The sequence below is a fragment of the Syngnathoides biaculeatus genome, chromosome 2 (assembly GCF_019802595.1).
Source record: "Syngnathoides biaculeatus isolate LvHL_M chromosome 2, ASM1980259v1, whole genome shotgun sequence".
NCBI lineage: Eukaryota > Metazoa > Chordata > Actinopteri > Syngnathiformes > Syngnathidae > Syngnathoides > Syngnathoides biaculeatus.
Genome location: NC_084641.1, coordinates 32959902 through 32973056, shown reverse-complemented (window position 1 = coordinate 32973056; position 13155 = coordinate 32959902). Strand labels below are relative to the sequence as shown.

At 45.4% G+C, this 13155-nt stretch overlaps 1 protein-coding gene across 7 annotated transcripts in view; it reads right to left on the bottom strand.

The window, feature by feature from the left end:
- Positions 1-13155, bottom strand: part of LOC133490858 (plexin-A1-like) — a 225093-nt gene that overhangs the window by 72284 nt on the left and 139654 nt on the right. For all 7 annotated transcript variants that reach the window (XR_009792303.1, XR_009792305.1, XM_061801434.1 and 4 more), the window contains exon 9: positions 10194-10308. Coding sequence is in view for 5 of the 7 variants with exons in the window: in XM_061801434.1 (XP_061657418.1) it covers positions 10194-10308 (115 nt within the window). In the remaining 2 variants the exon portion in view is untranslated. The remainder of the gene's footprint in view (positions 1-10193; positions 10309-13155) is intronic.

The window sequence follows — 13155 nt, the reverse complement described above, 5'->3', positions numbered from 1 at the left end:
ATAGACGTCTCGGCAGACACTGCATAGTAATCTGAATGAAATGATTGACATCAACAGTGAAGCAAGAAAGTAAGTCAGGTAAATGACAGAGAATTATTAAGCAGTTCTTAAGGAAGCAAAGGCGCAAGTTGTGTCATGACCCTCAAGCAAGCTTTCAACTCCTGAATGGTTAAACACACCACACATCCTCCTCCCACTCCTTCATCCCTTCACAGAATCTCTTCAGGATTTATGTTTTTCCTGCCATCTTGAGGTACTCTTTCTCACATCCTTTTTTTTAATCTTTCTAGTCCGCTGTCAAAGCTTTCTCCCACTGACTATTATGGCCTCTATGCAGCTTACTCATATATTCTTTCAAAACCTGAAACATCATCTGCCAAAGCCCAACACCTAAAGTATGTAGGGTCATTTAGACTATTAACTATTGTTATGAATCAAATTATTTTGAAGCTCAACATGTTCTCGTGAGTTGTTTTTTTTTCTTTTCTTTTAAGGAATATTCTAAGATCTTAGGAACATTATTAATATTTGTGTCACTGTGATGCTTTGGTGATGGTATGCATGTGACACCCTTGAGACTTTTTTACTTAAATGATACAGAAACCGCATGGCTGTTTTAGTGTGTGATTTTTCATATTGAACAAACAAAAATGTGTCTTTACAGATTATGTAACATTATTTTTAACTCTCAGTCCTTTACATTGCTATGAAAAAAAAGAGACCATATCCAATTAAAGCCGTGTACTGTAATTTGTGAAATTTGACTGTCCAAAGGGGTTTTGCAGCACGCAAATCAGAAACATAGTTTTTATTAATTTGCAGAAATAATTCCTTCACACTTTTTTAAAGGAGTCCCCTGGTGGTGTGTGCGAGTTTGCAACTAGGCCACCGCCAAAACTCCTCCCCCATATGTTTTACTGCGGATGCTCCACCTTTCGCTTCTCATCTCATCTGTCTCTCTCCATTAAACACGCCGGCGATCAGAGAAGCATCTGGAGATGCATCTTTAAGCTTTAATACACTTTGAATAATTAACACACACACACATACACCCACTCACCCACGCACACATAAGATGCGTAGAGACTGAGTCTATCAGTGGCAGACGGACCCAGAGGGAGAAGGGAAGCTCGCGTGGTGCCAGCCACAGAGCCCCCGAGCTGGACTACCCAGTGTTGTGTGCCAGCCTGAGCTCCGGCAAACACACACAAAATGAAAAGAAATCTGTGACACTAACAGACAAAAAGAGAGAATATCCACCTATTTCTAATTGACTTGTTGCGGCTAATGGTGGGAACAAGAGGATGGAGGAGAAGGGGGCTGATAGGAATCAAAAACAGCGTGTCCATGATGTACACTATGAGCAGTGAAGCACACGCATGCACACACAACCACATTTGTTTTGACTGCCGCAGTGAGGTGACAAACTGGAACTCAGAGCCAGCTCACTCATCATAGTGATATATTCGGTAATTAACACAGAGAGGAGTACTGATGCACTTATCTCGTGTTCACCTGTTGTTCATCTTCATCACCTATTTAGGATTTTTAATGAGGCTGCAGGTTCAACATACCATGGATCAGCTACAGTATCTTTCAAAGACTGATTTATATTCAATTTATAGTATAGAATTGGGTCAGACTTCTGCTCCTCCTCCACATTTACCAATGGCTGTAGTGATGAATATTTTTATCCCCAAAATCTCACTTAAACAATTTTGAAAAATAACTTTACGATCTGCAATGTGTGTATCTTACACTCAACAGCATACTTACAAAAAATACAGAGAAACCTTGAAAGTTGAATGTCCCAGAAATATAATTGTACCTGCAACGAAAATGCTCAACAAAAATATTTCTCTCGAGTCAAGTTTTAAAGTTCTGCAGAGTGACATCAGATTACCGCAGTCAATATAAATAAGAGCTTAATTCTGGGTGTGCTTTTCGCCACGATACAGTATGTAATTTCAAACCTGTTCAACAACAGGTTAGTCTTTCTTCTACTTTTCCTTTCGGCTTGTCCCGTTAGGGGTTGCCAGGGCATGTCATCTTTTTCAATCTAAGCCTGTCTCGTGAATCTTCCTCTCTCACACCCACTGTCCTCATGTCCTCCCTCACAACATCCATCAACCTTTTCTTTGGTTTTCCTCTCGTTCTTTTGCCTGGCAGCTCCATCCTCAGTACCCTTCTAGCAATATACTCACTCTCTCACCTCTGAACATGTCCAAACAATCTAAGTCTGCTCTCTCTAACCTTGTCCCCAAAACATCCAACTTTGGCTGTCCCTCGAATGAGCTCATTTCTAATCCTATCCAACCTGTTCACTCCAAGCGAGAACCTCAGCGTCTTCATTTCTGCTACCTACAGCTCTTCTTCCTGTTTTCAGTGCCACCGTCACTAATTATACATCATGGCCGGCCTCACCGCTGTTTTATACACTTTGCCCTTCATCCGAGCACAGAGTCTTCTGTCACGTAGAACACCAGACACCTTCCGCCAACTGTTCCACCCCGCTTAGACCCGTTTCTTCACTTCCTTACTACACTCTCCATTGCTCTGTATTGTTGATCCCAAGTATTTGAAGTCATCCACCCTCGCTATCTCTTCTTCCTGTAGCATCACACTTCCCCCTCTAGCCCCCTTATTCACACACATATATTCTGTTTTACTTCAGCTAATCTTCATTGCTCTCCTTTCCAGTGCATGCCTCCGTCTTTCTAATTGTTTCCCAACCTGCTCCCTGCTTTCACTGCATATCAGAATATCATCTGCAAACATCATGGTCCAAGGGGAATTCAGTCTACGCTGTCAGCCTTTACCATTACTACCGCAAACTGGAAGGGGCTCAGCACGGATCCCTGATGCAGTATCACCTCCACCTTAAATTCTTCTGACACACCTAAGGCACACCTCACCATTGTTCTGCTGCACTAATACATGTCCTGTACTATTCTAACATATTTCTACGCCACACCATACTTGCGCATGCAGTACCACAGTTCTTCTCTTGGTACTCTGTCATAGGCTTCAAGATCCATAAAGACACAATCCTTCTGACCTTCTCTGTACTTTTACACTCGCATCCTCAAGGCAAATAATGCATCTGTGGTACTCTTTCTAGGCATGAAACCATACTGTTGCTCGCAGATACTTACTTCTGTCCTGAGTCTAGCTTCCACTACTCTTTCCCATAACTTCATTGTGTGGCTCATCAACTTTATTCCTCTATAGTTCTCACAGCTCTGAACATCCCCTTTGTTCTTAAAAATGGGAACTAGAACACTTTTCCTCCATTCTTCAGGCATCTTTTCGCCCGCTAGTATTCTGTTGAATAAGTTGGTCAAAAACTCCACAGTCATCTCTCCAAATTGCTTCCATACCTCTACCGGTATGTCATCAGGACCAACTGCCTTTCCATTTTTCATCCTTTGTAGTGCCTTTCTGACTTCCCCCTTAGTAATCATTTCCACTTCCTGGTCCATCAGACTTGCCGCCTCTACTCTTACTTCTCTCTCATTTTCTTCATTCATCAATTTCTCAAAGTACTCTTTCCATCTACTTAGCAGACTACTGGCACCAGTCAACACATCACCCTTTCCTGCTGCACATCCTTCCCATCCCTATCCCTGTGTCCGGCCAACCTGTAGAGATCCTTTTCTCCTTCTTTCGTGTCCAACCTGGTGTACATGTCTTCATATGCCTCTTGTTTAGCCTTCGCTTAGTTTTTGCTTTGTAATATTTATAGTTATGTTTTTTTCATGGTTGGCAGTTATAAACCCATCTTTCCATTTTGTTTTCGTGTGAGGTGATGGCCTATCCTCGCTGGAATTGTGCAAGAGGTGAAATAAACATCGGATTGATTGCCAGCCAGTCACCATGGAAACAAAGAAACAACCATTCCCACTCACACCTCAGGACAATATAGACTTGGGGTGCCCAAACATTTTTACCCCAGTATTTACTATTCAAGCAACCAACATCTTGTGATCTACCTTTTTTTATTTTTTTTGGTGGTAGTGGAGTGGCAATTTGGTGGTAGAATGTATCCAAACTTACGCCGGCTCAGACCATACCTAAGTCGTGGTGCAAACTAGACCACTGATCTAACACAAATCTGGTGAACTTAACCGGGCTACATGAAGACAGGTACTGATACAGAAACCAGCAGACTCACTTATTCTGTATTTAATGAGGGCACCCACTCACGATGTCTATTGCCACTCCATGGCCAAAGCACTGACAATGATCCACGCACACAAAGATCGCTGTGATTACGCATCATGCTATTCTGTCGAGACTGTCAGTTGTGCCACATTTAAAGCGGAAAACCAGTGGGTGCATGAACAATGTATCCAATAGGTCATGTAATATGTAGTCTATTTTGACAATGTGATGTTAAATCCTCTCTCATTTAATCGTGTTTTGAGAAGATTTTTAACGACAATTCCGAATTTTAAAGGGCGCAAGCTGAGCTTCCAGGCAGCGGAGGCCGTTAGCCCCAGACAACAAAGCTAGGCCAAAGGCCTCCGCCGCAGCCGATGCTCAGCTAAAGGCCTCCGCCACTGCCGAAGCTCAGCTAATGGCCTCCCCGGGTGCCAAAGCTCGACTAACAGCCTCACCGGATGTCGAAGCTTGGCTCGCAGCCTGCCGCCACAGCTCGCGGCCTGCCGCCAGAGCTCATGGCCCGCCGCTGGAGCTCGCTCGTCAGACTCTGCGTCATTCCCTTCAAAAGAACCATCTGTGGCTGCCGGCCCGCAGCTCTGGGGGCCTTTGTTTACGCACTTATGTCGCGCGTAGGCCTTCGAGTAGTCAGATTCCGCGTCATTCTGTCCGAACAATCCGAATATTCAACGTTAATTACACCCACAGGTTCAAATCTGTATGGAAGTATTCCTCCGTGCAACGCACAAAGCACAGAATTTGCCAAGTGAAGGAAAACAGGGACCTAAATCTTTATAAACGTTCTGATATATCCGATCACAAACACTAATGCGTTGACAGATGCTTAGCAAACAAGGCCAGAGTGAAATGGACTTTAGAAATGAAGGATCAACTTGTTGAGTATTTCATTGCCTTACAAATCAACTCAAATTGTGACCAAGATGGTATGTCCAGATCAGAATCAGAATCGGATTTAAAGGCAAAGTATGTAACAAAACACAAGGAATTTTTCTTCGGCAGTCGGTGCTGCCCCAGCACAACTTTTGTGTTAAACAATGACAAGAAAAACAAACAAAATAAGCGAAGAGCAAGCCTAACTCCTTATATGTTTCTTTCGGCTTGTCGCTTTGTCGCCACAGCGTGTCATCTCAGATGAACCCACACATATGTTTGGCACAGTTTTTACGCCGGATGCCCTTCCTGACGCAATCCTTCTCAGGGAGTGGAGGACCCAGTGGGATAGGAACCCACAACGCCCGGTTTACCAAAGCAGTGCTGTAACCACTGAGCTACGGGTCCTCAGCAAGCCTAACTCCTTATTTTTCTTAATTTGAGTGTTTCTTGAAGGTTATTTTTTTTTAATTTGATTGCGCAGGTCATCTGGTTTGGACAAGACCCTTGATTGTGTGGGGCCAGATTGTGATTATAACAAATATAAAAACACAATTATATGTTAATGTCAGGTGGGGTATCTCACCTTCTAACAGTCTCAGTGTTTATCAAGTTAAATAATAATTATCTTGCCCAACAAGAATACAGTTTATAGGTTCGCTAATTGATCTGTGAGGAGGTGTCAACATAACATTTGATTCCAGTTAACTTTTAGGTAGAACTCATATTGAATAAAAATGCAAAAACAGGGATTTACTTTCTCTTTGCCATTTGAGCTATGACGGAAGCCTCAGCCCATCCAAGCCCACCACACCAAGAATAGTTACGGTATGTATGTTTGTTTTTTTCCATATAATTTTCATGTTGCTCTAATATCCCAGAATGAGAAAGCAGTCATACGAAACAACCCTCAGGCCCAGTAGGATCCACAAATTAAATGTTGGAATCAGTGGAGGAAAGACAATTTGTTTGTTTCTGTGTTTGTTTGTCCTGCCGGTGTTTGTTTCTGTCGCTGTTTGTGTTTATGCACATTTGTTGTTGATGGCCTGCCTGAGTGTTTCTCCAACTAGCAATTTTCTGCCTGGTCGCCTCTCATGCGCGTCGCTCTTTATCGGCTGTCACAACGCTGTGGATTTATATATATTTACAGATCCAGGAAGAAACAGAAGAATTATATTCAAGGGGCCAATCACATCTGTGAAGATAGCACAGTGCAAGCACTAATTTCCTGTGGCAAAGATAGATAAATAGATTGTTGAGTTTTTTTCCTTTCAACTATGACGTGAAGTCAGTCTGAGAAATATCAGCAGATGCTTTTGAGAAGACAAGCAGTGTACTGTGACTTCAATCACTCTGGCATATGGCTGCTAATGACACACGGGGAAACTTTTCCAGACATTATGTGGATAACGTACATGGCTTTCAGCAAGGGCCCCACACAATCACATGTGCAGTGTCATGAACGCTATTGGATGCCAGCAATGACTGGCTTGTAGATTTTATCCAAATAGTAAATACATTTATGAGCAATACATTTACTGTATGAGCAGGACAATGTTTTTAACCACTTATATCCAAAAAGGCTTTAACAACACTACTCTTTCTTATGACGCAAGTTTATTAGAGTGCTTTGCCTACAACAAAAAAATACATTTAAACATTTTATAAATATGGATAAGCATTTAAAATATCTGACTTACACAAGTGGAATTTTCGCTTCCCTTGTATATCAAGTTTAGAACTCTAATTCCAGTGTCAATGTGTAGATCACCATAGATTACATGTTGTGTGCCTGTTGCACCAAGCGAGATTCAAAGTGGTTTAGTAGCCATGGCAACATCTGCATCAAAACAAGCAACAGGTGGCACTATAAGCCTTCATCCACTTAGCCAAATCAGCCTGTCAATAAAATGCACAGTAACGACAATGACAAAAACATCATTCAAATTGACCCACAGTAACCTAAATATCACGTAAATTTTTTAAGTGGTGTTGTCGACAGGATTAATTTCACATCAATCCATCCATCCATTCATCTTCTACCACTTTTCTGGGTCATGTCGTGGGGGCAGTAGGTTTTGCGGGGATGTTCTTCCCTTTTCCCAGCCACTTGATCCTTTCGGAGAGATCCCAAGGGGTTCCCACCCCAGCCGAGACCCAGTTTCCTGCGTGTCCTGGGTTGTCCCTGGGGTCTCTTTACCGTGGGACATGTCCGGAACACCTCACAATGTAGACATCCAGGAGACATCCTGATCAGATGCCCCAGCCACCTCATCTGGTTCCTCTCAATGCGGAGGAGCAGCAGCTCATCACTGAGCCCCTCCCAGAAGACCAAGCTTCTCACCCTATTTCTAAGGCAGAGCCCGGACACCGTGCAGAGGAAACTAATTTCTGCCACTTGTATCCGGAATCTTGTTCTTTTGGTTACGACCCACAGCTCGTGACCATAGGTGAAGAACGTCCCCCTGATCAGAACTCGAGTGGTGTTCTGTTACTGGACTTCTGTGCTCATCACGGATTGTCCATAACAAACACAATGTTCAGGCATCAGGGTGTTCACATGTCTACTTGGCACCAGGACACCCTAGGGCGGAGTTTGATGATCGACTCTGTGGACGTGTCATCAGACTTGCAACCGCTTGTCTTGGACACCCGGGTGAAAAGAGGGGTGAAGCTGTCAACTGATCACCACCTGTTGGTGAGTTGGCTCCGATGGAGGGGGAAGATGCCAGTCCGACGTGGCAAGCCCAAACGTATTGTGAGGGTCTGCTGGGAACAGCTGGCAGATTCCCCTGTCAGAAGGAATTTCAATTCCCACCTCCAAAAGAACTTTCCTCACGTCCCAGAAGAGGCGGGGGACATTGAATCCTAGTGGATGATGTTCCGCGCCTCCATTGCTGAGGCGGCCGACCGGAGCTGTGGCCATAAGGTGGTCGGTGGCTGTCATGGCGGCAACCCACGAACACGTTGATGGACACCAACAGGGACGGATGCTGTAAAGCTGAAGGAGTCCTATCGGGCATTTGTGGCCTGTGGGACTCCCGAGGCAGCAGATAGGTATTGGCTGGCCAAGCGGAATGCAGCTTCAGTGGTCGCTAAGGCAAAAACCCGGGCGTGGGAGGAATTTGGTTTGGCCATGGAGAACGACTTCAGGACAGCTTCAAGGAAATTCTGGTTCACCGTCCGGTGTCTCAGGAGGGGGAAGCAGTGCACTGTCGACACTGTGTATATTGGGGATGGGGCACTGCTAACCTCAACTCGGGATGTTGTGAGTCAGTGGGGAGAATACTTCGCAGACCTCATCAATTCCACGAACATGCATTCCCACGAGGAAGACGAGTCTGGGTGCTCTGAGGCGGGCTCTTCTATCTCTGTAATTGAGGTCACCGAGGTGGTTAAAAAGCTCCTTGGTGGCAGGGCCCCAGGGGTGGATGAGATTCATCCGGAGTTCCTAAAGGCTCTGGATGTTGTGGGGCTGTCCTGGTTGACACGCCTCTGCAACATCGCGTGGACATCGGAGAGAGTGCCTCTGGATTGGCAGACTGGGGTGGTGGTCCCCCTTTTCAAGAAGGGTGACCGGAGGGTGTGTTCGAAGTATAGAGGGACTACACACCTCAGCCTCCCTGGTAGGGTCTACTCAGGGGTACTGGAGAGGAGGGTTCATCGGGAAGTTGAGTCTCAGATTCAGGAGGAGCAACGTGGTTTTTGTCTTGGCCGTGGAACAGTGGACCAGCTCTACACTCTCAACAGCATCCTTGAGGGTGCATGGGAGTTCGCCCAACCAGTCTACATGTTTTTTGACTTGGAGAAGGCATTCGACCGTGTTCCTTGGGGAGTCCTGCGGGGGATTCTTCGGTAGTATGGGGTACCGAATCCCCTGATATGAGCTGTTCGGTCCCTGTACGACTGCTGTCAGAGTTTGGTCCGCATTGCCGGCAATAAGTCGGACTCGTTTCCAGTGAGAGTTGGACTCCCCCAAGGCTGCCCTTTGTCACTTATTTTGTACATAACAATTATGGAGAGAATTTCTAGGCGCAGCCAAGGAGTAGAGGGTGTTCGGTTTGGTGGCCTCAGCATTGCATCTCTGCTCTTTGCGGATGATGTGGTTCTGTTGGCTTCATCAAGCCGTAATTTCAAGCTCTCACTGGAGCGATTCGTGGCCGAGTGTGAAGCAGCTGGGATGAGTATCAGCACCTCCAAATCCGAGACTATGGTCCTCATTCAGGAAAGGGTGGCATGCCCTCTCCAGCTCGGGGATGAGATCCTGGCCCATGTGGAAGAGTTCAAGTATCTTGGGGTCTTGTTCACGACTGAGGAAAGAATGGAGCGGGAGATTGACTGGCGGTTTGGTGCACCATCTACAGAGATTTATCCGTCCGTTGTGGTAAAGAGGGAGCTAAGTTGAAAGGCGAACCTCTCAATTTACCAGTTGATCTATGTTCCTACCCTCAACTATGGGCATGAGCTGTGGGTCAGGACCGAAAGAGCAAGATCACGGATACAAGCGGCCGAAATGAGTTTCCTCCGCAGGGTGTCTGGGCTCTCCTTTAAAGGTAGGGTGAGAAGCTCGGTCATCCGCGAGGGGATCAGTGTCGAGCCGCTGCTCCTCCGCATTGAGAGAAGCCAGATGAGGTGGCTGGGGCATCTCATTCAGATGCCTCCTGGAGGCCTCCCGGGTGAGGTGTTCCGGGCATGTCCCACCGGAAAGACACCCCGAGGATGACCCAGGACACGCTGGAGAAACTATGCCTCTCTGCTGGCTTGGGAACGCCTTGGGATCACTCCGGAAGAGCTGGAAGAAGTGGCTGGCGAAAGTAAAGTCTGGGCATCCCTGCTGAAGCAACTTCCCCCGCGACCCGACTCGGAAAAGCGGTAGATAATGGATGGATGGATGGAAAACGTTATTACAGACTGTGTTATAAAAGTGTCAATGCAAGTCTTCTCTATATCATGTGTGGTGCCCTTTGTTTGTGTAAAATGGTGGTGGGTTTGGTGAAAGGCACTGTAGTCAAGATATAATAATAATAATAACAATAATAATAATACATTATTTTACATCCATCCTTATTTACTTCAATACTCACAAATAAATACAGACATATATACAGGTGCTTTGTTTGAGTCATAAGGAAACCACCTACCTGTGAGGTGTTGACACGTCCTTCCTGGAAGGAGCAGTCGCTGGCATCCTGTGTGCACATGTGGCGATATTTGCACCAGTGACAAGGGAACTTTCCATCCACACAGGACAGGCACCTGCATGTGTGATAAAATGTGGTCAGCCTCCACAGAGTAAAGTACTGGCGGAATAAAATGGTACACACAAAAGACAAGAGCACATTTAGGATGAACCAATGTCCATCATGCCCCTGATAAGGTCACCTATGGTAAAAAGGTCCTAGATGAGGGACCAGACAAAGTATGACTCCAAAACCCCTGTGACGAGTACAAAAATTGAATCTTGGTTTTCCTTGCCCGGATGCGCCCACACCCCCCCCCCCCACCTCGGGAGCCAGGCCTGGAGGTGGGGCTTGAAGTTGAGTGCCTGGTGGCTGGCCCTGCACCCGTGGGGCTCGGCCAGGCACAGCCTGAAAGGTTAACATAGGTTCCCTACCCTGGGCTCACCACCTGTGAGAGGCGCCATAGGGGCCGGGTGCGAGGTGAGCTGTGCGGTGGCCAAAGGTGGGGACCTTCGCGATCCAATCCATGGCTATAGAAACTACTTGTAGGGACATGGAATGTCACATCTTTGGCAGGGGAGGAGCCCGAGTTGGTCCGTGAGGTCGAGAAGTTCTGATTAGATATAGTCGGACTCGCCTCTACGTACCGCTTGGGCTCTGGCACCACTCCACTTGGGATGGGTTGGACTCTGTTCCACTCTGGAGTTGCCCAGTGAGAGAAGCCGAGCAGGTGGGGTTATACTTTTGCCCCTGGCTTGGGGTCTGTACTCTGGGGTTTACTCTGGTGGATGAGAGGGTAGCCTCCCTCTGCCTTCAGGTAGGCGGACGGGTCCTGACTGTTGTTTGTGCTTATGCACCAAACAGCAGTTCAGAGTACCCACCCTTTTTGAAGTCCTTAGTTGGGGTGCTGGAGAACGCCCCCTCTGGGGACTCCATCATTCTGCTGGGGGAGTTCAATGCCCATGTGGGCAATGACAGTGAGACCTTGAAGGGCGTGATTGGGAAGAACAGCCGCCCTGATTAGAACCCGAGTGGTGTTCTGTTACTGGACTTCTGTGCCTATCACGGATTGTCCATAACAAACACCATGTTCAGCTATAAGGGTGTCTACATGTGCACCTGGCACCAAGACACCCTAGGTCGCAGTTTGATGATCAACTTTGTTAAATGTGAGCGCGAATGATCATTTGTTTTTATATGCCTTGCCATTGGCTGGCAATCAGTTCAGGGTGTATCCCGCCTCTCAGACGAAGACAGCTTGGATAGTCTCCAACCCACCCTTGTTTCTTGTGAGGATAAGCACTTATATATATATAGATATATATATATCTATATATATATAGATATATATAGATATAAATGTTTTAAATCGTTTAGTTTGTGGTGAATGTGTGGATGTGCATCATTGCAGAAGTAGCGATGACATTGAAACGACAAGTGTAACTGTGGTCTTGCATATTAAGACTTTATCCGGGCTGTCAGCAAGACCAGAGTGGAGGATGAAAACATCACAGAGAGAGATAAACCAGAGGAATCCACTCTTCTCCGCCCGTGCTCCATTCATGGAGGCTTTAAGTGGAATAAGCTGGCAGCCCAAGATAAACCTTTTCCTCCAAAATGCCTGTTGTCTTTCGGTCGCAAAAAATAAGGAAGGAAAGTGTTCAAAAACATATTCAGAAACTTAGAAGTGGATGAGAACAAGATTATGGCTACCATTAATTGACAATGTAACAGAAATCTGTGCATAACTATGAAGGTCGTCTTGTACACTGTGATTGTAAACTGCTCGATGTATGACAGTACGTACCATGAGATGAAACTACAGCAAAATAATAGCAAATTGCTTTCAAAGTTATATGAAAACTAAAACTAATGGGTCTATTGCAGTTTCCCTTGAAACAGTGCCACTGACTTTGGAAAAGGTATTCTCACAATAAAGTCAAACCTAAATCAAGTAGTGGGAAATTGTTACTGCTGCTACTAGACAGCACTACTACTGTATCATTGTAACCTTTCCAAACAAAGAAATCAAACAATGTCAAGACATCCTTTTCTAGAAAAATCATGCAATCCAGTGCTCGAGTAATGAGAAGTATACACTAGGTGTCGTTGAACTGTAACATTTTAATAACAATAGATGATGACGATGATGATGATGATGATGATGATGAGTCATTCTGATTTTAACCATTGATGACTAAAATGCAGCTCTCCGACGATACTGAAATTAGCGGTGATAAACTCTTGAGGCCTGACGGCGCTTCACCATGAAGTAAACAATCAATGGCAGAGGTTTACAATTGGGTGGGTGAGGGGTGCACTGAGGTTATGCTAACATTCTGGTGTTTGTTAGTAGAGCTCGTGAGTCAGAACCTCTTCACTATTAAGCTGGGGTTTATCGATTTCTCCTTGAAACAGTGTATGCACGTACACACCATGTGAGGCATTTGGACACAAGCTACACAAATACACAGAATAGGACATACTTGGATGCGCAACATGTCACTTGCAGTGACATAGCGGTATTCCTCTGGGTTCACCTGCATATTGAAGTCCTACAGCGGAGCTGTCGATGATTTGGACAACTGGCTTGGATAAGTGTACTGCTGCACCAGAGTCAATAACCCCCACCCCAATGTTAACAAGGCCTAGCTCCAGAGTCAAATCAAACACATTTTCATCTTCTCTGAGCTCATTTTCCAAGGACAGAATCAATAATAGAAATATTTTGAGCTGGTTGCACAGCTATGCATGAATAGAGTCATGAGGATGTAATTCCGGATGATACATTTGTTGCAAAATCAGTGCAATCAGATACGTGGTGGCATAGAACACAGTAGATGTTGGTGATTCCTTTTAAAGCAATATTCATATTGTATTGTAACTAGAAAGGTGTCATTGATGACCACTTTGTGCCCAATGG